Source organism: Meleagris gallopavo, chromosome 12 (genome assembly GCF_905368555.1).
Source record: "Meleagris gallopavo chromosome 12, MGAL_WU_HG_1.1, whole genome shotgun sequence".
Classification (NCBI taxonomy): domain Eukaryota; kingdom Metazoa; phylum Chordata; class Aves; order Galliformes; family Phasianidae; genus Meleagris; species Meleagris gallopavo.
Window position 1 is genome coordinate 8,113,768 of NC_139415.1, and position 27,434 is coordinate 8,141,201.

General features: G+C 44.6%; 3 protein-coding genes across 14 annotated transcripts in view; all 3 read left to right on the forward strand.

The window, feature by feature from the left end:
• Positions 1 to 2,495, forward strand: part of ATOSA (atos homolog A) — a 43,594-nt gene extending 41,099 nt beyond the window's left edge. For all 6 annotated transcript variants that reach the window (XM_085234362.1, XM_085234363.1, XM_085234360.1 and 3 more), the window contains one exon: positions 1,271 to 2,495. In XM_085234362.1, the coding sequence (XP_085090488.1) occupies positions 1,271 to 1,424 (154 nt within the window). In that variant the 3' untranslated portion in view covers positions 1,425 to 2,495. The remainder of the gene's footprint in view (positions 1 to 1,270) is intronic.
• Positions 2,496 to 4,576: 2,081 nt separating this feature from the next.
• ARPP19 (cAMP regulated phosphoprotein 19) lies at positions 4,577 to 16,041 on the forward strand. Its single transcript, XM_085234371.1, has 3 exons — positions 4,577 to 4,815; positions 9,139 to 9,261; positions 12,533 to 16,041. Exons 1-3 carry the CDS (start codon positions 4,771 to 4,773, stop codon positions 12,701 to 12,703), a joined length of 339 nt encoding a protein of 112 aa, XP_085090497.1. The 5' UTR covers positions 4,577 to 4,770; the 3' UTR covers positions 12,704 to 16,041.
• A 2,674-nt stretch (positions 16,042 to 18,715) lies between these two features.
• MYO5A (myosin VA) overlaps positions 18,716 to 27,434 on the forward strand; it is a 95,253-nt gene continuing 86,534 nt past the window's right edge. For 3 of the 7 annotated variants that reach the window (XM_085234351.1, XM_085234353.1, XM_085234355.1), the window contains exon 1: positions 18,718 to 18,994. In XM_085234351.1, coding sequence (XP_085090477.1) covers positions 18,968 to 18,994 — 27 coding nt within the window. In that variant the 5' untranslated portion in view covers positions 18,718 to 18,967. Of the gene's footprint in view, positions 18,995 to 27,434 lie in introns of all 7 variants that reach the window. The other 4 variants (XM_085234349.1, XM_085234352.1, XM_085234350.1 and 1 more) reach the window with 3 other exon arrangements.

Below are 27,434 nucleotides of genomic sequence, written 5' to 3' on the forward strand. Positions count from 1 at the left end.
CGTGAAATGTCACGCTCAGAAAAGCCCAGTTGCAGGGGAGCCATATTTACTGAGCAAAGGGAATCTGGCAGGATTCTTACTACTTGAAAATAACAAGCTTGAGATGATTAAAAAACAGACCTTAATAATTTCCTGATGGATCCATCTATAAAATGAGAATAATTCAGGCATAGTTTACAATAATTTACAATAATGCTTTGATAACTAGATCTATCTATTCCATATGAGCTAATGTAGTCCATCATACTTGTGCTTCAGAAGATCTTACAGTAATGTTTTTTATTTAAAAATGCATTATGCTGACTTTTTGCGGTGTTCAGTTGGCTCCTCATCTCTTTTACTCTCTCCCTTCGTTTGCTGTCCTTCAGAATCTCCTCTTAGGATAGAAACTTCTCTTCTTTGCCTGCCAGGTGAAGGGCTTTCATACTGACAACACGAAGCAACTAAATGATGGATGGGAGCACTTTAGGGCCAGTAGGAGTGTTCTGCTAGACCCCACTACATTTAATGCCCTTGGCAGCGTATCTGGAAGAGCAGAATTTTTTTCTCTCTGGCTGTATGGATGGCTATGGGCTGTTCTGCCTCTCTGCTGAGTGAAACTGTGGCAAAGAATGCAATGATTCTGCAGCTCCTCTGGGTCTGCTGTTGTCTTTCTCACTCCTCTCAGAATTTCAATCTGATTGTCTACATTTATGATAGAGATGCTACTCTTGCTTTAGAATGGTCTGTGAGTAAATGCTTATTCAAAATCTGTGCAAATTCTAGTACGTGTGATAATGCAGAGTGTAATTTTATGCGAGCATTTCTCTGTGTTCTTTCTTTTCTGTTCCTAATTCCTACCTCAATAGCTGTTCTCTGTGACTGCAGCATACTGATAGTAATGTTAACTTCAGCTGCCATAAGAAATATTCCTTGATCTTCTGCTCTTCTTGGGTGAGGAAAGGAAATTAAGGAGTTCTTAAGCCATATGAAGTCTATGGAATGCAGTTCTCTGAAATGCAAATTGTGTCTTACCTATAGCTGTTAATTTTAGGACAAATGATACCTGACACATTTCTGGCAGGTTTGAATAGAGAAAATAGATAGGAAATGTTATTCTTTCTCTCATTTTAACCTGCTGCTTACTTAAGAGCTCATTTTGTGTTCAAGTGGGTTTTTTTTGCCCTTAACTTCTTAATGTTCCGCATATAATTCGATAGTATTTAAAGTTAATCTTTTTCTGATTGTTATACATGTATATTATACATAATACATGTGTTCATATCTTCAGGTTCCAGAGCTCTAAATCTGGAAAGATCTACCTCCACCGAGACGTTAGGCTCCTGTTCTCTCGGAAGTCCATGGAAGTTGATAGCGGCGCTGCATACGAACTCAAATCTTACACTGAATCTCCAACAAATCCTCAGTTTTCCCCAAGATGTTAGCAAACAGTGGCAAACTGAAGTGTTCGTTTTACTGTTGATTACTCTGTGCAAGAGAAAATTGGTAAAGCTGTATAAAATTAAATCTGTAAAGGAATGAGGATAGCGCTCGAGAGAGAAGGTTCTTGTGTGATCCCGGACCAGTTTTGTAACAGGTTTCTGGAATGAGCTTTGTGTATTCCATGTAGACTGGAAGCGTACTTCTAATCTTTTTGTACTGTTTAAAACCACTTCATTGGATGTGTTGCAATAGCAATTTCCTAAGTTAGTTTAGTGTTTACACTTTTTATTTTATTTTTCAGTTATTTAATATTTAATGTTTCATTTAATACTCAAGTGACGTTTGTCTTTAGTGTTCTAATGTAGCATAAATCCTATGTAAAATCATACTATGTATTTTTGGCATTAATATTGAATCTGAAATATATACAGATGTCTTTAATCTGTGTGATGTTTTAAGTGATATTCATTTAAGTTATTGAAAATGGGGACAACGGCTGAATTTCCATAACATTTCATACTATGCAAGCATTCAGCTTTCTTTTTTCTCTTTAATGGTACCCTTCTTTCTTTTTCCTCTCATACAGATTTAATAACACTTGCAACCATGGTGTGGAATGTTTGTTTACTTACCCTTGCATTCACATCTTTGATTCAATTCATGTTTAGCTCCCTCCATTCCTTTCTTTCCAAAACAGCCACTTTGACTTTGCTGTCTGTTGGTGTTTCATATAATTCCCACCTTCCACACTTGATTTCTCAGATTGTGCTGAAGGATGTACTGTGCAAACAAATTAGCATTTATATCTTAAATATATGCAAAAGCTATGGAACATGTACTTTGTTTTATTTTTAGATAAGGAGGATCTTCATGTAATCCTAAATATTTTTATTAGGTCAATTCCATGTAGGCCACTAGGTGGCTATATAAAGTTTTACTAGAGATGCTATGTTGGGCATATAAATGCTTTCCAATACATGTATTCCTAAAACAAATCACAATCAGATAAACAGTTTATGCTAAGTGTTAAACTGTGTAACTGAGAGAAATAAAGCTAGAAGCATTTGATTATATTTGAAGTATATATTTAATAATGAAAATGAAGCTTTATAATGCTTGCCAAAGATCTCGGAGTTTCTCTGCTGTCTTACCTTGGATAATGTTTTTCTTTACATCGCTATGCTTTTTCATAGTGCCAGTAATGTGAAAGGTGACCTTCACATCTGAGAGTGTAACATCCTTATCTGATGAAGACTGGAGAACAAGTGAATGTGTGTGTTGTATATTCAGTGCTGCTCTTAGATGAGGTGAGAAGTCAGAGCACCACGAAATCTCCAGGAAGTCTGCCAGGGACAGTAGGGGAGACCAGACTTTCCAGATGATACTTATCAGCTTTCTTGTGTATTCAAATGACTGTTTCTACAGAAGGGCAGAACCCAAATATTACTGAACCTGTTTCCTGCCGAAGCAGTATTTTTCCCCCTGTTACAGTGGGTTTTCAGAGATCACCATTTGTTTTAATGAAACTTGGGAGAAATTGTACAAGGAAATTGCTTGCAGTTTCTAGTCATTTGTGTGTCCTGTAGAGCTGAACAAGGTTTCTTGGTAGCAGAAGAATCAAATACAACTGCAGTTGTACTGCATATGTAACTGGGACCTAATGTAGTATAATGGGAATGTATCCTAGTTTCTCTGTATCTAGTGTTCAGTTGCAAGCAAACAGCATGTATCCTAGAAGCATTTGTGTGTGTCATGGTGCACATCTGTTAGTGTACCTGATGGGAAAAGGGGACAGAAAAAGGACACTTTTCATTAAAAGTCATAATTCACCTTTAGTAGATTAACCTTGTATTTTGCACTGACAATATGCAATGATTTTATGTCTGTATCTTTAAATGACTTGTTCAATCCATCATTTTCTCTCTTTGGAGTAATATATTTGTTTGTCTTGAACAGCAGAGAAGTGTGGGTTTCGGAGATATGGTCACTATAAGTCATGTCCATATAATGACTTTGTATTGACTTAAAAAGTCAAACTGCACTGAGTCCCTGTACAGGTGCCATTCAGAATGAAAGTGGTCTCAGGTTATCCGTGTACAACTTGAAGTAATTTTCCATTCACAGTCAAGTTGCACAACTCATTAAAGACACACATGGATAAATGCTGAATGTTTGCAAAACGTGAACTCTGCTCCATGTGACTTTCTCTGCATCAGTCAAGAAATGAGACAAGGCTAATGTCAAGAGGCCATTTGCTTTTTCTGTTTGCTCTTCAATAGGTTCAGCCTTATGAAATTATTTTTTACAAACGTTTCTAAGTGGTTTGAGGGCCTCTAGTGATGGAAGTCACAGACAGTCCTGTCTAGTGCTGAACTTCACTTAATGAAAGAGCTTTTTGTAACGTCCAACTTGAGCTTGCTAATGAAGTCAGGTACTACTTGTCCTTTTCACAATAAGCAAAGAAAAAAGTTTACTTCCCATGTTCCTCAATTTTATTTTCTATGTCTGAAACAACTGCAGACTGCTCAGCCAGCCTTGCTTTGTACATTTTCTGCCTCATCTTTTTGGCTCCTTGTCTCCTCCCTTTGGGCTGAATCTCTCTTGAAATGCCTCAAGCTGGACAAGCAGGGCTCTCTGTGCCCATTAGTGTGGAAGGATGGGTAGGTACTTCTCCTCATACACGCCATTATAATACTTGTTTCTTCAGTATCAGACGGTGTCAACCTGTTTTCATTTTGCCTCATTGCACAGCCACTGTCATGCCCGGCTCCAGCTCCTGTTTGAACTCAAAGAAACGGGCCAGATGTCAGTCATCTGCGACCCTATGCGTTCCTTACGTGCTTCTACATAATGCAAAGCACTTGTGCTGTTCCTGAGGTTTTTAATTCACGGACATCTTTGCGCTGGATGCTTCACGATTATTCTCTTACAGCACAATTTCAAGGAACCACTGTGTTCGCTGCGCTGTGGTTTCCTTGAGCGCTGGGCACACGGGGTAACGTCGCACCCACAGCCCGCGAGGACGCCTGTAAGCGCCTCACCGCGCCCCGCGCTCCTCCCACAGGACGCCCGAACGAGCGCGGCTCAGGGGAGAATGCAGCAGCACTCCCGGTAACCCAGCGGGGCCCGGAAGTCGGCGTGACGTAACGGAGGGCGGGGCCAACACCGGAAGTTGCCCCCGAGAGGCGCTGGGCGCGTGGCTCCGCGCAACGGGAGGCTGAGCGCGGAGGAAGTGTGGTCTCGTCGGCCCGCCGTCCTGCGAGCCGCCGCCATCTTGTGCGGAGGCGGAGGAGCGCTGTGCTGCGCGGAGGAGCGGCGCCCCGCCCGCCGTGCTGCTGCCGCGGCGCCATGTCTGCTGAGAGCCCCGAGCCCGCCTCGGCCGAGGAACAGAAGGTGGGTGGCGGCGGAACTCTGGGGCGGAACGGGCCCGCGCGGGGCGCTTCTCTGTCTCCATCCGCGCCTCGCGAGGCGGAGCGGAGGCGCTGGGGAACGGCTCAGAGGCTCAGAGGGCAGCGCCGGGAACCCGGGGGTGGGGGCCCGAGCCTGGGAGCGAGCGGGCGGGCGGTCCCCGCTGCCCTCGCTCGGCGCCCGCGGCTCAGCGGCACCACCGCGCCGGGTCCCGATCTGCGCTCCGGGCGGCACGCGGCGCTCCCGTCCGCGCCGGAGGGTCTCGGCCCGCCGGGAGCCCCGGCCCGGCACCGCGCCGTCCCTCGATAACCCCGTGCTCGGCCCGGCCGTGCCCCTCGGCGGTGGAGCTTCACAGACAATGGCCGCCCGCGGCCCGCGCTGCCGAGGGCTTTTAGAGAGCGGCGGCCGCGCCGTCGGCGTTCGCGACCGTAGATGCTCTCGGCCGTGCTTCGCCTTCGCGGCGCCGGCGGCGGCTCCCGGAGCCGTCCGTGCCGCACGTCTGGGCACCGCTGAGCGCCGGCTGCCATCCCCGCGGCCGCTGCCGGCGGCGAAGTTACGAAACGCGGGTGTGCCACTGTGAGGGGTCCGGAGGGAAAAGGGCCGCCCGTCCCGGCGGTCCGAAGTTTTCGTTTGATAATTCACCGTCTCGATACGCGTTAGTCACGCAGGGAGGGAAGGTTCGGGAGTTGGGGTGGAGCGGGGCCCGGTTCCCTCAGCGCGGTGCTCGCCGCACTGGCGGGAGAAGCTCCGAGCGACGGCCGGGCTGTGCGGCGCTGCTGGAGAAACGCTGTAACAGGAGCGCACCGACGTGCGGCGGCGTTCGTTGTGCTGCCTTCTAGCGTGTTCTGGGGATGTCAGCGGGCCGGCGCTGATGCTGCAGACAAAGTTTGGGGCTGAAGTCCTGAAATGCGGTGCTGGTGTGCTGCTGTCTGCCGGACAGATAGGATCCCGTGCTGACCTTCTCGTTTAGTTGTAGTCAGGGCAGCCGCTCAAGACAATTGAAAGTCAATAAAACTTCATTTTCTCTGAGTTCTTATCCTGCGATGTCAGAGCTACGCATCGGTACTGTGGCATTGCAGCGTTCACCTTCGGCATTTGTCTGGGTAAGCAAAATGTCGGATTATGTCGGAATGCAGTTAAGGCTCAGCACCACAGTACTTGTCCAACCGACCCATTGTGCGGTTCCTATTAAAGACGGATCCCCAAAGGAGCGCTGGGGCAGCAGGTCGAGACTTTCCTTGCGAACTCGCCTGCTGCAGGAGGCTCACGCATATGCTCAGTGAAGAGTGATGTCGACTGGAAACTTTCCATAAGAGCAGTGCTTCCTGTTCTCTGTGTGAAATCTTGGGATAGTGGCAGGAGGAAGTTCGGCAACAAAGAAACCTTCAGATGGTGAACATGTGCTTGTTAATTGATGCTGTTTTTGCCATACAAGTCCCATGTTTTTCAGGAAGGTGTTAGCAGTGGTACCTCTTGTTTCCAGACTGGTTTTTCCCATAACTAAGTTACGCAGCTGACATTTTTTTCTCATTTTCTACTTCATATTCTTGTCTGATGTCTTTTACTAACAAGGATGAGCTTTATTCATAACACTGATTGATAAGGCTTCTTTTTAGTAGTGCAGTTCAGCTGTCCAGCAGAGAACAAACCCCTTCTTTTTCATAAAGATTAAAAGCAGAAGCCATCTTTAGATGTGTTAGGTAACTACTGGCTGTGCTGGTAGCTCATTTTAATGAAGTGAGCAGACCTCATTAGCTGTGCAGAAATTCCTATAGAGAACTAAAATTACAATTTGTGTGGTTGTCACTAGGAAGAAGTGCGTGGTACATCTTGATTTTTCTCCATCAGTTGTCAGTCATTCGGTTGCTGCTCCTATAATAACTCAAGGGAAAACACTGCTAATGTACCATTGGTCTTGTGGGTTTGGGTTAACGCCTTTGTGTCACAATGATGCATCTTCAGGAGAGCTCAATGCCACGTAGTCCACAGAAGATAGAAGGTTAGGACAAGCAGGCAGTGATCTTCCACTGAAAGCTACCCTAGGTCTCCTCAGTCAATGGTATAAAGGCCTTCTGAGCTGCAGCTGAACGCATCCAGTGCCTTTCTGCATTCATCTCCGTTCTTGGTGTCCCCTGCATCCTTTGGCGAGGAGTTCTGGAGCTTGACTACACATTGTTTGAAGAACTGTTCTAGGTATTTTTCAACCTGTTGTCAGCTGGTTGTGTCTGATATCTCAGTCTTTATATTGCCCTTTGTCGTGTTATATAGTTTTAGGGGGTCTTAGCTGTTTTTGGTCACGAAGAGAAAGTGACTGCAGTCTGTATCCTTTTTAGCTGCATGATACACAACGCAGTATTTGGTGTTTTGGTTGCCTGCTGTGTGATGATTTGTCAACCCTGTGAGTCTGCATAAATGCCTCCTTTGATGTGCTGTGAACACATATTTGTGTGAGCTCTTTATTGTTGATCCCCTGTTCTTAAAAATACCTCCTTTGCTTGGTATTGGCAAAACATGCCCCTTCGAATGCCATGCGTGTTGGCTCAACAGCAAGTACCCAGTGATTCAGCATCAGATGTTGGAGTGTTTAGCTGTAAGGAGCTAAACACTTTTTGAGAAGGTCCTGAGTCAGGGTTGGCGTGTTAGAAAAAAACCCGCCATGGACAAGAACAACGGATGAAGAATGTTTGTCATGCACACATGGAAACTGTGCGCTTCCCTACTGTGATATTGCGTGGTGAGAGACAGTGTATATAGCTCTGTGTTGTGTCAGAGAAGGTGCTTCTTTATTTTTCTGCATCTTGCATTGTAGTGCCTGACTGTTTTTGTCCAACTAAAAAGCATCGGTTCCAGTCCTTGTGGAAGTTTCTCTCAAGCTGCTGTAAGGATTTCTGTCCTTCCTTGGTATTACTGTTAATTCAGATTCCCGCTGTGTTGTGAGATGCTGTCTCTGAGAGGGTCTCGGAGTAATGGAGCAACCAGATAGGATGTTGTATTTTAAGTCTGTTATAAACGTTGCTTGCAACGTTTCTTACCAGGAGGGTGCTGGCTGTTAGAGAGCTGGGAGCTGTTGTGAGTCAGGGCAAGCTCATGGGTTGGCTCCCAGCTGCTCCCCTGTCCTTGTGCAGCTGCTTGGTGATCCTGAGGGGGACATTGACCCAAATAAGAACAGACTGACAAGAAGGGAAAAGAATTGGTACGTGGTTATTTTTCCCATGACTTCATTCCTGTAACTCACGTTGAATACGTGCAGTCATGCTGACTGATGCAATGCAAAGCACGCAAAGTGGATGGAAGAGGGTCTGAAGGGGCTGCCTGACAGCTCGACGTGAATGTGAAGCCTTAGTCACAGATGAACGTGAGGCCCTCCTGGTTTCAGTGCCAGTTCTTTCCTGACTAAAAGTCTTTCTGTGACTTCAGATGATAATTGCTGTTCAAGAAGTACAGCAGTCAGCACTATCAATATACATTTTTCCTGAACTTGCCATGGTTTGCATGCAAAAAACAATCGTGGCTGAATACTGGAAGGCAGTGTAACCATTATTTTGAGTAGAAAATATTTTTTAAATGACAGAGTACAAAGAATTGTGCTTCTCACATCCGATTACTGCATGAACCAGAGCGAAGGACTGTGAAGTAGAGGTCAGTGATGAAAGGCTGATGTACCAACTACAATTTTTCCACATGATTGTATTCACATCATCTCTTTGAACATCTGTATTTTACAGTATTCTCATAAATATGCATATTCTTTGCAGAAATGTCTTCATTTAACCATCTCTCTAATGATATAGTGTTGGCCTCCCATAGAAGGCTAGTGTAGAGAAAGACAATAATGTTTATTATTAATATGGTATCAGAAATGTTTTTGAGCTACCTTAATGCTATTTCACAATGGATATCAATGTCTTACAGTTGCAGCAGAGTCATAAAAACTAGATTGTTGTGAGAGTAATATGTTGAACCTCATGATGAGGCAGGTAATCGAGAATTCCCCTGGTTCTTACCCATCTTTCACATTTGTTCCTGATAGAACCTTTGTTTTGACACACACACACACACACACACACACACGCACACGCACACAAACACAACACAAACATGTATGGGTTTTTTTGTTTGTTGTTTTTTGTTCAAAACTGAATAACAGTTTGCTTTTAGTAACAGCTAATTGTCTATGAAAGGGAGATGTGTTGAAGAGATTCCAATACATGTCCAGAAATCTGTGTGTTGGTAAATTATCTGCAGAAGCATTCTACATAAATAATTCATCGTAATATTTCTTTAAAAGTCTTGCTAATTTTGTTTCAGGAAATGGAGGATAAGGTGATCAGCCCAGAAAAAGCTGAAGAAGCAAAATTGAAAGCAAGATACCCTCATCTGGGCCAGAAGCCAGGAGGCTCAGACTTCTTGAGGAAGAGGCTTCAAAAAGGAGTGAGTTCTTTATTGTCCACAGGGTACAGATGAGAAATTCCAAAATTATGGTATCTGTGGTTCTCTGCATGAGTAGAAGCACTGTGAATTTATCTGTGAAAGCTCAAGGGAAGGTTTTCACAGAACAAATGCCAAACTGACAGGGTAGTTGCCTACAACACCAATGGCTCAGCTGCCATTTTAAGAAAAACTTAGCTTAGAAGCTGGCTCACTGTGGCAGTGGTGGGCTTCCACAAAGAAAATGCAGTAAACACGGTGAGACAGAATCTCATCCTGGTTTTGTGCTGACCTTGTGTTACCATTCCTGTGTTTTCAAGATGCACAGCCACTGTTAGTATTCATGTTTTTAGCATGTGGCAGCTTGGAGTTTGCAGCCACCAGCTGACATACATGGCTTGAGAACAGTGGTGTAATTCTGAACATACACACAGGCAAAAAGTTAGAATAAAAGAATGGGGAGTGAATTTGGGTTTCAGTTTTGCTTCACATTTGACCAGTGTCTGTTATGTTCTTAGTTATTCAACTGTTTCTTTTCTCATTTAATTATTCATGAAGTGATGATGTAATCCTTTTCAGGCATGTTAAAATTCTGGTCTGTCATTATTTCTGAAGGTGCTTTCATTGCTGTTGTGCTGTTATTTACTCTCATCTAGGCCTTTGAGTGCACTCAATGATTCCAAGTATAAAACCTTCACAGACCAGCTGTTGGAGTTCAGTGCTGATGTAATTCTGTGCTATCTGGTAACATCTCCAGGGAGTGGTTACTGTTGGCAGGTTTTTGGGATGAGCTTTCTCTCACAAAGTAGTGCATGTGCAGTGTGGGTAATGGCTGCTGGGGGTGGGCAGGTGGGAGGTGTGATGATGATTCTGTGGTCAAAGACAACCCAAATGAAGCCAAGTGGGTTCAGCGTCTGTGTAGACACTCCAGAGGCAAGGTAAGTGTGCGTTGTACTGATTGTTCAGGGAGACAGACCACCATCCAATCCAGAAGGATTGGGCACAAAGGAATTATGATGACTGCTGGCACTCAGTGCAAATGTGATTTAAAAAAAAAAAAAGATAATCTATGCAAGATCTTAATCTTGGTTGTAGCACTACTTCATGCAAAGCTTGTTACAGGCTATAGTTTCAAATGGGAGTATTGGGAGGCCAGTGGGCGTTTTAATGGCCTCAGCATTTGAGATTCTGCTGGTATGATGAAAGATGGCATGAAGGTGTGGGTTCTGATTTTTAATCTGCCTTCTTCAGTTCTCTATTTGGAATGTGTTGTTAATACCTTTCTTCTATGTTTTATTTTTTGTTATTTTTGTTTAGCATGCTCTGTGTCTTAAATGAGGAAACCTTTACTGGGTGTAAGGCCTCTAGTGCGCTACCTGGATTCTGAAGTTAGGAGTAGAGTGACAGTAGTGAGTGTGTAGTCAGATAGCTTTTGTGTCATGAGGATACCTGGATATACATAGAATCAGTTAGAAAGGGAGGACATAATACAGGCCATCTGTGAAAAGCCAGAGCAAATCAGGGGAGAACACAGGAGTATTACAAAGAGAGAAATGGGCTGATATTCTAATTTCTGAAAGATGGAAAGGTATCTTTCCCTGTAGATGTTCTTCTAAATGTGTATAGCTAACTGTAGCCCAGATTTTTCTTTCATTTGGCAACTAGGACATGCTGCCCATTGCTGCTTGCTGTCCAGAAATGTTCTACATTGTGTGCATATGCCATTATTAGCACACTTTTTCCAGAATAATACTAAAAATGGATGCCATGCTCCTGTAGAGGGATTCTATTTGGAACTGTCTATTATACAGACAGAGTGAACAGTTAACACATCTGAAGATTGAGCAACTCTGTTATTACCTAGTTCCTGTTTAAAAGGTTTTTTGTTGGTTTCTTCAGTCTTGAAGAGCAAAATATGAAAGCCTGTTTCCAAATCAGGTTACATTATAACTAAATCCTAGTCTGCAGGTGTACCATGGTGTTCTAGCACAGTAAAAACAAACAACAAAATTGATTATATTGTCAAAAGGGCTGAATTGTGGGAAGACAGACTGTTAAAATATGGGGTTCAGGTGCACTGGTTGCATGGAAGAAAGATTCAGTGACTTTGAGGTTCTAGCAGGCTCTAAAAGGGAACATTTAAAGCCACTTTTAGGGGGCCTTGCTTTGAAAATAAACAAACCCCGCCTCCTTATCTTTGGTAAAGACTTTTCAAGTTGGGTGTTGAAATAATTTCCGTTCAGCAACTGCTGCTGGACATCTTGCAGCTGGTGAGTGCTAATACAAAATGAAGAGTGTAGTTGCAGTGCTGCCTGGAAGTGCAGGTCGTGATGGCTTTTGTTCAGCTGACTTTGAGGAATGAGTCCGTATGAGCGAAATGGGGAGTGTTCTGTCTGAGATGATTATCCATTGCAAGCAACAGTTGCTAGAGTAAATCTCTGTCCCAAATCTGGTTTTTGCTCTCAGTTGACAATCTGTGCAAATCATGGTCATGAGCATGTTAATAAGATGTAAAGAAAATACAACCATTTCCCAAAACACTGAGCAGTTAAAGACTTGATGGGGGCATTGGATGAAATTCCATGTCTCATCTTAGTGCAATGCTGAAAACAAAGAATATTAAAGATAATGCTATTAACAATTAGCTCAAGTACTGAGGCATGCTGTTTTACAAATTCAGACACTTCTGTTCTGAAGAAACCTGGAGCCTAGGATAAGAATTTCCTTTACACAGTAAGTGCTTTTTAGCAGGATTGAATGGTAGATCTGGCTTAACTAAATAATTGGTTTGGGAACTTCAGGGATTATAGTTCCACTGTTTTAATGTATGCAGAAAAAAAGGTTTTCTTGTTAGCATGCAGTTTCATAGTGCTTTGATCTTCTGGTATGATAAAGCAGAGACTGTTCTTCTCCAGCTTTCCTTCATATATTGTTTGGTTATTCTGTCTAGCAGAACTTGTTCACTGCAGCATAATTTATGAACTCCCAGGTTTCATTTGCAGTAGAGCAAAGCCCTCTGAGAAATAGGATTAGAATAGTGTTCTCATATGTGAGTGGTTAAGGCCCTACGTATGTCACTAAACTTGCACCATAACTGATGTTTAGAGTTGTGTTCTTAAGTCTTGATTTTTTTTTGAATTGATGTAGAGCTACCTTACTAAATGAGATCATTTTGTAACTATTAAGTCTTAACGAATCCATATAACCACAGAATTCAGTTTATGCATCTGATAACGTTTCATGCTTTTAATCATGTATGTATTTTGTCTTCTAGCAAAAGTACTTTGATTCTGGTGATTACAACATGGCTAAAGCAAAGATGAAGAATAAGCAACTGCCTACTGCAGCTCCTGACAAGACAGAAGTCACTGGTGACCATATTCCTACTCCACAGGATCTCCCACAGCGGAAACCATCTCTTGTTGCTAGCAAGCTGGCTGGCTGACGAGAACAGCTGAACTGCATGATAATTCTCATTCCTGTTATTTCTCCTTAATAGTTATTTCTCACCCTCACATCCCCCTTTTCTTTCTTACACTAAGTCGTGAGACTGACAGCTTTGCAGGTAGCGGTAGCATGTGCTGCTATTGTAAGGGAGTACTGTTTAGAGTAAAACGTGTAGTATTTGGACTAGTTAAGAACAATGCACTGATATTAAAAAAAAAAAAGGACAAGTTTGGTTAGAGCAATGTATTCTACTTGAAAATGTACATATTGCCCATTTCCTAGTGTAGGACTGGTTCCAGCAAGTGACATCGCAAGTTTTACAACTTTAATGTTTCTGCTTTTGTTATTTCACCTTAATTACAGCATATTTGTATTTAATATAACCTCCAGTTGTGTTGGGTTTTTCTTCTGTGTTTGGGTTTGTTGTCTAAAATAGAGGTTTAGACCACAAGTTGCTAGATGGTAAAGCATGTATAAAAACAAACACAGGGCTCTGATTGAATTTTGTTTCTGCTCTTGAACTTGAACGGCCTTAAACCTGTTTCAGCTTTAACAATAGAGTTTTTACTTGGGCAATATTTGCCCATTCTGGTGTAACTCTTGTGAATCTAGTGCTTATTGACAACTGCCTGTTGAAGCTGGTATTCTTTTCAGCTCCGTAGCTTAGGACACACTTTTGTTGAAGATGTGAATGAAGTGTGCATGTGCATAGACTGTTGAATTCACTCTTGTGCCATTTTTGTAAATACAATAGTTTTGCACAACCTTTTGCAAATGTCTATTAATTTTACATTTTGAAAAGCAGATAATGTGCCAATCAAAGCACAAGTGATTCTGTACCTTTCCAAGTCTTGGCCTGAAACTAAGAGCCCAGACTCTTGCTACTGAAAGTAAAAATGACAGACCTGAAATTTGTGAAATGCTTCTACTTACACTTGACTCAGCCTTATGCTTTTGCAATTGTACACTTAGTTTGGCAACAATGTCCAGCATTTGAATATAAATCTGAAAATTGTATGTAAGGGCAGGTGCCCTTTCTGTTCAGCAGCTCTTTAAGCTTTTAAAGGTGAAATGCTCAGTAGGGTGACATGGATTTTCCCTTGTGGCAAATTCCAAATCTAGGCTTGCTGAGATTTGATATGCAATTGTCTTTGGGCTATTTTAGACTTCTGGAAGTGAAAGGCTATAACTCTTGTTTGTTTGTTTGTTTGTTTTCTTGACCTCCTGAAGTAGTAGTGGTAGTAAACTAACTCTTTTCTTTCTGTAATGCAGCAGCCCCTCATTGGCTTTGGGAAATAAAAAGAACTGGAGCACACTTATATAGTGACCTATTGAGAAGTTATCAATTTTTCATTTTTAGAAGATAGAAACAAACATAGTTTGTTTGTATGATACAGATGGTGAGTACTAGATTGCCAGAGCACGCAGTTGATGTTAGATAGCCTGATGCAGAGTATGATTTGTTCAGTGAAATTGGGTATATTAAAGCGTAGTGATCCGTAACATAATTGGTTCTAACAAAGGCAATCATAGCCAGGTGTTCTTTGGGAGTGTAAGAAACCCTTCAAAAATATTGGTGTACTGAATCCTATTTTCTTAAAAGAAACGGTTCTGTTAAACAATCCAATAAAAACAAAGTACCCATGCAGGTATTGTAAGGGAAACCACTCTTGAAGATGCATGTTTTCAGAAGGATGCACTTTGTGTTGATATATTCAGAAAGGTTTTGCAGGATAAACAACTGCTAGTCAAAAAAAGGACTCCCTATTTTCGGCAATGCTTTCTACTGGAAAATATAAGAAAATGATCGAGATGAGATGAATAATCTTAATTTGGTCCTGCTTTGATTAGAATATGGGTAAAGTATAGCAGTGTCTATATAATGTACACTCTTCAGTTTAGAGGAGTCATTCCAGAGAATTTTTGAAATTACTATCTTAATTCTTATCAAGTCTTTGTGGCCATTTGCTTGTGATTAGAGAAAGCCCTTTTATTCCTTATCTTCTACTAGCATTGTAAAGAACTTGTGATTTTTAACAGAACAGGTTGAAGAAATGGGCTGACTGGGTTTAAGGAAGAAGTTAGGCTGAAAGAATAACAAGCAAACTGGATATATTGAAACAGAGTGCTTTCTGTAGATGTTTGTCCTAATGTGAAAATCCCTCTTTATTGTTTTATGTACAAATGAAAATCAAAACTGAATGATAGGACTGGGCCTGAAACATTCTTGAACAACTGAAGGTGACTTGCTTTGTATTGTCTGGTTCCATTACTCTGTAGCTCACTTAAGGTGAGCTTTCTTGATGCTTGGGAAGGTTTAAAAAAAACAGCCATTTAAATTTAAACATTCCTCTCACTTAGCTACAGATCAGCTTGTCCTGCTGGTTGGATAACACACTCTTTCGCTGCTCACTCAGTGACTTGCAGTTCTCAAGGTTACTACAAATTCAGCTAGAAATAGATTATTTGAAGTACTGTAATACTAACAAGTTCGATGATTGGTTAATGAGCCTTTCCATCTGACTGACCTCAAGCAGCAGGCACAGCTGTTTTGGTTCTAAACACCATTTAAAACTTAGGAAATCCAATAATCATGTAACAGTAAAGCAAATGTGACTGCAGATTGATGCTTACTTTCAGCTTACTCCAGCAAGATAACTCAGCTATCCAAATGTATGTACATAATGTATTATATGAGTTTTACCATTTGATAATGACCTTTTTCAAAGAAAACCTGCCCACGCTGTAGACTGGCAGTCCCTTTCATATTTTGCCTTTAAATATAGACAGTGTTTCGTTACTAGATTAGTACTCATCTAGGCTTACCATAGCAGATAGCACCAACATTTTATTCGAGATAGTTAAAAGTGAATTAATTCCAACCTCACGGATACACCCCCAAATTTGTAGCACCAAAGGCTCCCTCTCATTGTTCTTTACGTAGTAGGACAGTGTTTGTATAAAAGCCACAGGAGTACATTTTGTTGGACACAACGACACCCAGTCAAGATGTTAAGGTGATACAAATATCAACTGTTCTTTACAAACTTACACACTGTATAGTATACAGAATAAATTGATCTACTTAGTTTTTATTGCAATGTGGAGATTTGTCTCGTCTTTACTGTGGTTTCCTAAATGATCCTGCATACTTCCCTGTTCTCTATGGAAAGTTTCTAAACCCTAAATCTTGCTACTCTGTACCATGAAAAATATGACTGGGTTTTGGTTTCCTAGTATGTTAGACTACAGAATTACTTTAATGTAATCACATTTATATATATTTCAGTGCTTATTTTTCTAATAAGGCAATTAAAGCTTATTGTTTGAAAACTCCGTAACAGGTGATTGTTTTGGTCCCTTGTACTGATTGAAGGGGATTTCTGGGAGCTTAGCTGGAATTTGGAGGTTTGCATCACTGTAGACTGCATTAACCTGAACCCGGCAGTTTCCAAGAAATCAAGATACTGGGCAAAATCCAACTACTTTTAAAGTCGCATACGGTGACTTAGGGACTGGTCCTTGTGCAGTTTCAAGATCCACGTGGTATATCTACGCAGTTAGCATGGTAACCATGTCATATTAACACCCTCTGTACCCTGCATCTCTAACAATCAGAGGTGTCCAATGTGAGTAGCAACATCCAGATGCTGCGCCAAGGCAGTGCAAAGGAATACAGGCATTAGTATCCTAATTCTAATGGGGAAGGACATCAGTTGTCAGGCAAAGAGAAACGAGGCAAATACAGTTTTATGCCCAAGTCTAATTAAATCAGTTGCACAGAACAGCCCTCGGAGGAGCTTAGCGTGCAGTCACTGTGCTCCCGGACAGTAACTGCATTCATCAGGCAGAAGGTGAAATTGCAGTAACGTGTTTGTTTGATGGCTGGGGGCATTCTGTGGGCTGGAAAGAACAGACTGGGGGATCATGTAGAGCATGTGAGCAGGATGAATATATTTTAACTAAAAGTGGAGTTAGACTGACTGTGTTGTTTGATCATTCCTCCTCTAGTAGCAGTGATACACCCCTTACAGATTCAAGTCTAGGTGTGTCTGAACATACCAGGCACTGAAGCCTATTTTTCACACTGACTGGTATGAAAAAAATAATAATAAAGCTTTTACCCATTTCAGACATACTTGCTTTAAAACTGGGGCTAGTACTTTTTTGTTTCTAATTTTGTCTGAAAAACAGATTTCAGTTGGGCTTAGTTTATTTTATTGGAGAATAATTTTGCTTTCAATAAAAGAGGTATGTTTGGGTAATGTATCAGCATCCCTAGACAATAGTACAGAATAGCTGTTGGTGATATTCCCTGTACAACAAGATCTATAGAGTTGTTTCCTCAATAGATTTGAGGAAGAAACATCTGTGGGAGTCCTCCTTGAGAACATTTTTAAATGTGCAGTGTTTCTTGGAATTGAACTCTAGGGCTGAAATTAAAGCCAGATGAGAGCTGTGGGTCCTTCTGAGCATCAGATCAGTTCTCAGGTGATGGTTTTAAGCCTCTGAAAGAATTTCTGCAAGCTGTTGAAGACATCTATGTGATGTTCACGAGGAATCTCCCTACTAGATTAGGCAAGTTAACTGGGGCAAGATTTCTGCATGGGAATTCCAAAGAGTCATGTAATCATAGAATGGCCAATGGAGAATCTGCTCCTTATGTAAGGCACGATGTGACAACAGCCAAGTAGGAAGGCCTAACAGGTATGAGATGGGGACATCATTAAAATCTTACCATTAGATGCATGATGCAGGAGATGCTTCTTGAAGTAACAATGAAGCTATCAATCTATCTACATTACAATCAGGTTGTTTCTTGTCAACTTTCAGTGCTCCCAATTCCTGTCCTTAATGACAGGTGTGAAATCCAGCTTTATGCAAATTGTGACAAATCATAGTGGATTTTGTATTCACGCGTATTTTCTGCTGGTGCTTATAATTTTGTTTGGCTCCTGAGCTCCAGCTGAGAGAGGCTGATGCAGTAACCACAGGCCAGGCAAACTCTGGAAATGAATGTCTCTCATAGAATAGGTGGTGTTCTGAAAAAGGGTATTGAGTATCAGATGTGAAGCAGCGTACATAGGTGTGCTGTCCTGTAGGATAGTTTGTTAGCTGGGGACAACCACGCTCTGGAGCCCCAATGGTGTGCTCTTTTGTTATGTCTGGAAGCAGACTGATAGCTTTGTAGCATAGACCTCTGTTTTGCCACAGGGGCACACAAAGAGCAGCTGTGCAAACTTCTTGGCCAAAAAGCTCATCCCTCACCTGCATGTCCATGCACAGGAATCAGTTCGTGATTTAATTGTGAAGATTGTACATTGTATTGATGTACAGATGCATCTAATACAAAGAACACAGGTAGGGCTCCTTGTTTTCATTGTACTTGTCCTTATTTTTCCTTTGCGCTCTCTCACTGTGTCCTCTCTTTCAAGTAACAGTGAAGTACAGCCGGACCGCAGCAGTTGTTGGGAGTGCCTGCTGGAGTCAAGGCTTTGTCTTCATTCGTGCAGTCACTTCTTGAGTGTGATTTGGAGGACCCCAGCTCCTCCCATGGCCATTTGTCTCTATCTGTGTAGCGGGTCTGTCTGTCCTCTGTGACAGACAGGGCAGGTTGCTGCTGGGGAGTCCAGAACCCGGCGGAACGCAGAGCTGCTGCTGGTACGGCCGGGCTCTGCAGGGCTGTGGCGGTCACAGGTCAAAGCACTTCTGTGTCTGGGTGCTTTCCCAAAGCTGAAGGGCGCACATCGGAGCGCTGCAGTTCTGCCATCCCAAGGACCCGAGCTGTAACATGGGCTGTGGGAAACACATTAAGGGCTGATTAAGTGGAGATGCCGCTTGCATTCCCTTCCGACGAGGGAGCTACATTTTCTGGAGACGTTTATTTCTCTCAGCCCCTCAGTTCGGAGCTGCGCGCGCCGCTCTGGGCCCGGCGCTCTTCAGCCTTCTGCCTACGAGCTGGGCGTTACAGACACACATCGGCGGTAGCGCCGGGCTGGGACAGGCCGCCCGGCCCCCTCGGCGCAGCCGGGTCCGGGGGCGGGCAGGGCCGGGCCGGGCGCGGCCCTCGGTGTGCTCCGCACTCCGCCGCCCGCCCGCCGGTGGGAGGCAGCGCCGCCCGCCCGCCCGCCGCGCTCCCACAATGCACAGAGCGGGGCCCCGCAGCCCGCCAGGTAGCAGCAACATGGCGCAGCGCGCCGCCGCCTGAGCATCCTCCCGCCGCCACCCGTCCGCCCGCCGCAGCGCGGCCGCGCCCCGCGCCATGGCCGCCTCCGAGCTGTACACTAAGGTAGGGCGGCGGGCCGGGGGCGGCGGGGGGCCGAACCCGGGCCGGGCCTCGCCTTAAGATGGACTCGGCGGCGCGGCCGAACCCGGGCTGAGCGCTGCGGGGGGCGGCGGCGTGCGCGTGTGGGGCCGAGCGCGGCGCCGTGCCGGCCGGCGTGCCGCCCGTCGGGGTGCGGCGCTGCGGGGTCAGGGTGGGGGCCTCCGGGGCTCCGCCGTGCGGAGCGGCGTTCGGTGCAGCCTCGCCTGCGGGATGACGCTGCGCCTTCGGTCGGCGTTCGGCGGCGGCTCGGCGCCCCGCGGGCTGCTCGCCCTGTGTCTGCGGCGGCCCGGCGGCCCGTGTCCCCGCGGGTCTTCCCGACGCGTCGGCATCGCGACTCGGCCTGAGAGTGGGCTGCGGCTGGGCTCGTGTCCGTCCGGGGCTTTGTTTCCATCGCTCAGCCGCACCTGGTGCAGAACGGCTGGGAAAGGCGGCCGGTGGAACAGAAGGGAGCGCGGGGTCACCGGCCCGAACACCATTAGAACCCTCCAACAGCTCTTTCGGGAAGCTGCTGAAGTCCACGTGCGGCCCTCTGAAGGCCATCGAGGTCCGTAGCCACCTGTGCTGCACTGCAACCCATCCCCAGGGCGGGAGGTGCATGCCCTGTGTCACGCTGAGTGTCTGTGGGCATCTCCATTCGTGTCTTGTGGACTTTTATCTCTGTTAACTTTTTGCAAAAAGGGAAGAAAATTCAGGTCAAAAAAACAGTGGAGCTGCAGGTTGTTCCTGAGCACTCGGTGGTGCTCAGCTCTATGAGGAGTCACTTTGGGAAGTTACTCTTGATTTCCCTCCCTGTGGAGGTTCTTACCATGATAGTGAGTTAAAATCTCTCATGATGAGTTAATCAGAAGTATTTGTCTTTAATGTCAAACGCTGACCTTGGATTCACTGCCCTGGACAGCTGAATGGCTCTGGGGCCACGCTGTGCAGGGCAGGGCATGGGCTGCGGAGTGGCTGCAGAAGCACGTCCCGCCTTTCTGCCTTCCCTAGGCAGGGCCATGGTGCTGTTCTGTCAGGTTTGGTTCTTCCATGAGCAGTGGCAACAGAGCTCATCCCGGATTGAGTGACACAGATGGTGGATGTAAGGTCATAGTGTGCAGAGGTAAGAAGAACGAAAAAGTAAAATGGGTTCATCTTCTGGTAGCAGTCATGCTGGATGACCAAGGACAGCAGGATTGCTCCTTTGCTTCCCTCTTGCATGAGGCTGTGCCTGTCCTCTTTAGAGCCATATGCAGGCACAGAAAGAGTGACTTTCACATCTTTTCTATGCTGGCAGGCGCAGCTGGGATTGTCATTCAGGACAGCTCCTTAAAGTACCAGAGCTTCTAATGCAGCACCGCACCCAGCATATGGCGTTGGTGGCAGGTGTGCCTTGGGTGGTGCAGGAGGGAATGCATTTGCAGCACATCACTGCTGCCTGCATGCTGTGTGTGTCTTGGAGCAGCATGCCACCACCACCCGACCTTGCTCATTATCCGTCATCCCGTGTGTGTGTGCCAGGTGTCAGTGGTAGTGGCTGGGAAAATACATCAGTAATGGGGATTGCTCTGCAAAAGGGCTTGTTGGCATCTCTTGAAGTGTTGTCTTGGGGTGTCTGTCCAGACTCAGTGACCACGTGGCCAGCCTCGCTACTCTGCGTTGCTGGTAGTTAATCTGGACGTGTGAATTCAAGTTGGATGGAGAACTGGCAAAGCTAATTGTGAGTAATGGCCTGAGCTGTGCTGTGCTGTGCATTGCCGCTCCCAGCAGTGCTATGAATACAGGTTCTGCTGGGAGGCGTTACCATCAGTGTTGGGAGCTCCATGGGCTGTGTTCCTGGCATTCTTAGTGTGTGTAGTGCCCCTGGGCTGTGTTGTCCTTACGTTGGAAAGCTTTCAATGGCAGATCAGTAGTCCTTCTATAAGATAGTTTTCAAAAGTTTTGGAACTTAGGGAATCGAGTGGAATTGTAATGTGCTTCATTTTAATTCCTTTTTTTCTCTGATTTGAGTTGTTCCTGCTTTATGTTGTTTTCCTGCAGCCCATTGCATTGCTATCTCAAGGTATTTCTGTGTCTGTTTTGTATGGCTGGGTTCAATTTATTTACCAACTCATTCGTTCATTCACTTTGATCCCTGCTGCAACCCTCCCTTTTCAGTATCTTTCAAGCGAGCTTGCCTAGTGTTGGTGACGGCAGCAATGTCACTTCTGAGCCTTCCAGCAAGCAGCACCCAGTCTCCCTGTGGACCATAGGCGTGGATGAGCTGAGCTCAGCAGCTGGCCTCCACTTCTGGTAAAGAAGTGGTTCCGTTTGAGGGTTTGTAGCATTGGGTTGACACAGGGAAGTGTCAGAGGGAACTGCATGGAACAAAAACCCATTCGTGTGGTTTCCAGCATTGTGAGAGTGCCTTTCTTGCTTACTGTGCTGTCTGCAGGCAGCTGCTTGGCTCTGAGGCCACAGCATTACTAAAGCTCGTCTCCCTCTTCAATGAGACTCATCGTTAAACCTCTGCAGAATTAAATAAAGCATTTCTGCTATTGAAGTTGCTCATTGAGCAGGTTGAATTGATTGAAGTCACAGAATCATCCCGTATCACAGGATCTCATTTTGGTGGTCTGTTCCTAATAGGATTAAAGAGATAAAAGCAAGAAGTGTCAGTAAACCCAACCGTGGGCAGTGTAGCTGCTGAGGGCAGAGTGGCACAGGGCCAGTGGCTGCAGGGTGCAGAGAAACCAGAACCCAGTGTGTACACATGGGACTCCATGCAACTCAGATTTTGTGACTTGAGCTTATGTTCCTGGCGTCATGACACCTGTGTGTGTCTGGGAGCACATATCCAGGCACTCCTCAATGGGATGTTTGATTTGTGTGCTGGACATGTGGAGGTTATCTCTGGTCCAGTTCTGTGCTCACCGGAGTGCAGCAGTGTTTACTGCCGTGGCAGTCAGGCTTGACTCTGCTGCATTTGTATGGTGGGACCGGGGCCAAGGAGCAGCGCGAGGACAGGCTACTGCTGGTCAGTCATGGTGATGATGAACTCAAGCAGTGCTGTCTTACACTCTTCTCCTCTGCATCAGGGAAGAACTTTGTATTCTCCCTGAGAAATAAGTGGTTCTTGCTGCAGAAAATACAGTCTGGGTCAGAGCCAACCCACATTTCTTGGGAATTTCCTTCATGTCTGCAACTTTTACTGTTTCCTCTTCTGAAGGTCTTTTGCTTAAGCCATTGCCATAGACTGTAGTCTCACTCACGGTATACCACAGATGTATATTTTTACCTCGGAGGGCGATGCTCCTGAGAATTTGAGTGGTTTAAATCTGTACCAAAACTTTCAAGTAAGCGGGAATGCATCCGAAGGCACCCAAGCTGTCCTGAACTCAAAGGCTCTTTGTACAGAGCTTCTTCCTGCAACTGGCTTCACATCTGAGCTGCAGGATGGAGTCTGATGGGGTTGCTAAGGGCTCGTTTACCAACGCTAGCAGGAAGGCTTCCAGGGACTTTATGGGCAGAGCCCAGTGCCAAGGCCGAGCTTTGTGTTTGCCTTTGCTTGAGACTGCATCATTTCCTCCATGTTCTCAGAATGCTTTGGCTTTGCTTAACCGTGGCTTTGCTTAACTCTGATCCTCCACAAAGCTTTATCTTTACTGGTGTGAGTAATCCTATTGCTTAATTTTACGCTTTGAAATCAAGCCTGTACATCTGCAAGGCTTTGACCTGCTATTTCCTCTTATTGCTGAGAAATAATTTTGCCATCATTTGCCTGCCCAGAATAATTGGTGCAGGAAAACAAAGGGAAACATATGATGGGGATGCTTACCTGTCAAGTTAAACTGTGTATGCAGTGTTGCACTAAGTTATGACCTGCCTACTTAAAGCCCAGTTTTAACATGTAGTAGCAAGAGCATATTTTCAGGGAGAACTTCCACATTCCAGGCTCCTCACCATCTTGGGGTGATAAGGGGGCTGCCCGTCTCCTCAGCATTGCCCTGTTGCTGCAGGCAGCAGCCCGACACGCAGTGCTGGCCAAGGTGGGTCATCTGAGCTCCCCAGTGCTGCACATCTGTTTTCCTTATTGGCATGGATTTGGTTTCTTTGTCCCATTAGTGCGGAACAGTAGCATGTGCTGTCAGAGACATTCTTTGAGTAACAGTGGCATGGAGCTACTCCAGGCTGGGGTAAAGCTTCTTAAAGTGTTAGGTGGAAAAGGAGATAAAAAGAAGATGAGCAGATATCAGTGAGAGGTCACCGCAGCGATGGTAGGTCTGAGGGAAACAGTATCAGGACTGAGCTGGAGGACAAGCAGTCAAGATCATTCAGGTATGGTTGTCCGTAAAGCTCTCAGGTTAATTCACTTCAAATAAAACCTGCCACCAGTAATTAACAGGATAATTGGCTTGCTGAGTTCACTTAGCTCAGTGGAGACAATGGAGATGGCTGAGAGCAGACTCTTCCAGGCTGCTTATGCTCTAGTGTGATGAGAGTCTTGTTTTTAAAATTAAATATAATGGCTAAAGCAGCACTGCTTTAAAGAGCTCTCATTCTCTCTTTATAGTAAGTAGTTAACACAGAAGAAACATACGACTTTTGACTTGCCGTGTAAAGTTTCATAAGACTGCTGTGTGGTTAGATACAAACTGCATGCTTCTAGCCCAGTTCTAAATATAGAAGAAGAGATGCTTATTTGAGGCATTAGCATCCCCATATGGACTTTTGTAAATGGCTGTGAAAAATCATGAAGTCTCGCTGCAGTTGTTTGCAGCGCCTTTGAATTCTTTCATTTGATTATCACAAGCTGAGAGAATTTTGCAATTGCTCACTGATTGATGGGAGGACACTCTTTGTAGAGCTGGAGAGAGAAACTAAAATATTGTGGGTCAGCTTAACAATGAGGGAATTCATTGCCCCAGCATGGCATGTCACACGTTACCCTGCAGACTGCATGGGTTATTCATACATATCTTTAAAGCGGATGACCTCAGCTGTTTTGCTCAGGGAACCAGTGAGATTCTCAAGTTGCCTTACTATGCAGCAGGACAAGAGAGACGGAAATATTTTCCATGGAGGTTAAGCCTATTTTGCCTGGAAAAGAAACACCAACTGCCTTGGAAAGTGCTGAAAATCTGTGTCACAAGAGATACAAGATGGAAGTAGATGGTCTAGAATATGTGTACATTAAAGTAAGTGGAATATGTTTTCTGTTTTATTGGTTTTAACAGAGGTGAAGACTGACAATCTAATCATATAAGAGCTTATTAATAAGAGTTTAAAGTAAATAGAGTTTTGGTTTGTGGTCTGGAGATATGTAGGGAAGACTATTTCAGACAATGATTTCATTGTTTAGGACATTGTCTCCTTTAGAAGAATATGAGAAGCACTGGCAGAAGTTGTTCAGATTTGATGTCAGAGTGCATCTCTTTGTGCTAACAGTCATGTAATGGAAATACAAGGGCAGCATAAATGCTATAGGAACAGTCAGCTATCAGTGCTTGCAGAGAAAAGTAGTGGAACATGCCTTTTTCTAAGGCTAAGTATGGTGCAGAAATCTAAGCTGTGGCATAGAAGGACGTTGATTCCTCTCTTCTCACCAGCCACATCTTAGAGAGTTCCCTGTGCTGACTGAGGCAGGCAGTGGTGCTGGCTGTGCCGGGGCGTACGGCTGCGGCTGCCCAGGAGTTTCCTCCAGGCTCTCCTGTGCAGGCAGAAACACCGTGGTTCCCCTCTGAGTGCATCTCAGCCCCACTGTGCCTGTTGGCCCCAGTTCTGCTTTCAGCTTCCCCAGCCCTGGTGGAGGACATCTGGCAGATATCACCCTGCCTGCCGGCTCTGTGCTGAAGCATGTCAGGTTGCTCACACCATTTCTAGTTCCTCGTATGAAGACTTGCTGTTAATTACCTATGGAAATATGGTGAGACTAAATATGACTCCATTAATGGGCTCGCTGACGTCAGGTTGTGTTATGGTGTTGCAGCGAGGCATTGGTGGTGTAGACTGGGCTGTAATGGCCGAATTCTGCTCTGAGTAAAACTGGTTTTCCCTGAGTAAATTGGGCCAAGGCAGTGAAAGCTCTGTTTTTAATATAATTGCATGTCAAGCTGGTGCTTCTGTACAGTTTAACAAAAAACAAAACCGGTTGCATGCTAACTGAATGCAGTGGTTTGCAGTCATTCATTTTGGGTGTTTAGAACGGCCAGCAGGTATTTTACTTTTCATGTGACTTTTCTCAAGTGAAATCAGAAGGACTGATCCCAACTTTATTAAAAAATGCTCAGAAAAGTACAGCCTTGCCTACTTCAGCATTTGTACCAAATGTCTTACCTCCCCTTTTTTGCTGTGTGTCTCACAGGTAAGTCAGCAGTTGTCCGCATTCTGGATGCCTTACAGACGAAAATGTTCACCTGTCTGTGCCGCTGTGTACCAGGTGATCAGCTGTGGCTGTGCTGCTCTTCTCTCAATAACTCCTTGTCTCAAACTCCGGTGCACAGCACAGCACAGCTCAGTGCATCTGCCTGATCAATGCAAGCATTATTTCTCCTTCCTGTCTAGGCGAGTACTAGATACACCAAATAATCTCATCCCAGAGATGCAGATGGCTCTCTGCTGAAGCACTGACACAGACAAAAGACAACGCTTCCTCTCTCAGTGCCGATGAACCTAAAATGGGCTTCCAGCTGCAGCCAGCACTGGGAGCTCCATCTTCCCGAGGCACAGCTTGGGTTGTGCGGTGCACTGCATGAAATGGTGTGGTTCTCCTGCCTGCTGTAGGTGAGCCTTCCAGGAGCTTCGGGGAAAATCACTGAAAAATGCTGCTGTAAGATAGTAGAGGAAATGAAACAAATGTTATATAAAAATCAACAAGTAGAACTCTGTAAGAGACATGATGGTCTTCCATGGTCTGGAGACAAGTGTGACATCATGGAACCTTTTCCTAATATTCCTTCTTCAATGCAACGTGTTTCATTACCTTAATATTCAGTTTTTCATTTGCCCTTAATTTTTTCGTGGCCGCTATTCTGTAACTCTTGTATCATGTTTTTCAGGTTGGATGTTCTAGGAGGTATTTTAGGGCAGACTTGTAATTAACTTCTTTTTGAAATTGCCAGCATGTAATTCCGTGTTGGCCTTCATTTTGATGGCAGAGGTTGAGATGCAATGCACTGCATACCTCTCAATGTGGGTATGAACCAAAAGTCAAGTTTTACCAGTGTCAGAACTCAGCAGTTTACTGTTGTGTAGTTGGAGATAAGCGTCCCACTTCTAATCCATGTTTTTGATGAGATCATCGTGCTTATTCAAAAAGTTGGTTATACATTTGTTTGTGCCTCAAGCAATGACCTAAATGTTCATGCTTCGCTGGGAGCAGTGTGTCCGTGCTGGGTTTCCAGTGTCTGCATGGACACTGCAAAACAGATTTTAGCTTTGTGTAACTGATAACACAACCTTAATTAAACACTATCAGGAGCATCATGTGGTCAGACTGAAAATATACCAAAGCAGGACTGCATGTGACTTCCCTGGGCTGTGTGGTGGTGTTCAGCCATGTGTGCTGCTGGCATCAAAACTGAATAATCCACAGACCGAAACTTCAGAAGCAACAGCTGGCTGAAGATGGCAGCTGCTGGAGGATGGGCAGCCAGGTGTAGAAGGGGAGCTGGGGAATAAAGCAAAGGCTGGTTAACCGCTGCTACTGCATGCAGCACTTCAGAGGGTTTTTTGACTGGGCAACAGTTTGATAGCTAATATGTTGTGTGATATAGTAATGACTAATTATAAACCAAATCTGTCTTTCCCTATGACATTAAAGAGAAGGTCAAGTACAATCAATATGAAATGTAGAAAGTAAAGCTTTTAAAGGTGAAGAAAAGAGATAGATTCACTATTTTTTGATAGATTTGGCAGTGCAAAATAAAGGTTTTCTGGTTTGATGTCAGTCCCAGTGTGTGGATCGTTATTTTTGTTTGGTGACCAGAATTGCCCGTAGTCACATGCTTATATTGCCTGAGTGTGGGATTTAGCTTTTTTCTGGCATTACTTCAAAGTAAGGCAAAGTTTCATGTAAACTGATGTATGTTGAATTCATGTAAGTGGATGGACATTTCCCCAGTGGTTAACCAACAGTTTTAAATTGTACTGCAGTGGTTTTTCATAGGATACTCATAGTTAAGGCCCATTTTGGTTGTACCTTGGACCAAAGACACGCTTGACAAAGTAGGAGTTGTTCCAAGTGACCAAGTCCTGAATACAAAGCATACTTTAAATAAATATTAAAAGAAAGACCTTTGGTAGAAGCAGTTTCCCTGAGTGCAGGGAAGGGCGCAGTGTTGTACATCCCTCAGGCCCTGTCACTGCCGCAAGGAGAGCAGAGCTCACGCTGCCCTCCACTCCCTGTGAGGATCTGCAGCCACCTTAGGCCTTCCCTCAACCTGCTCTG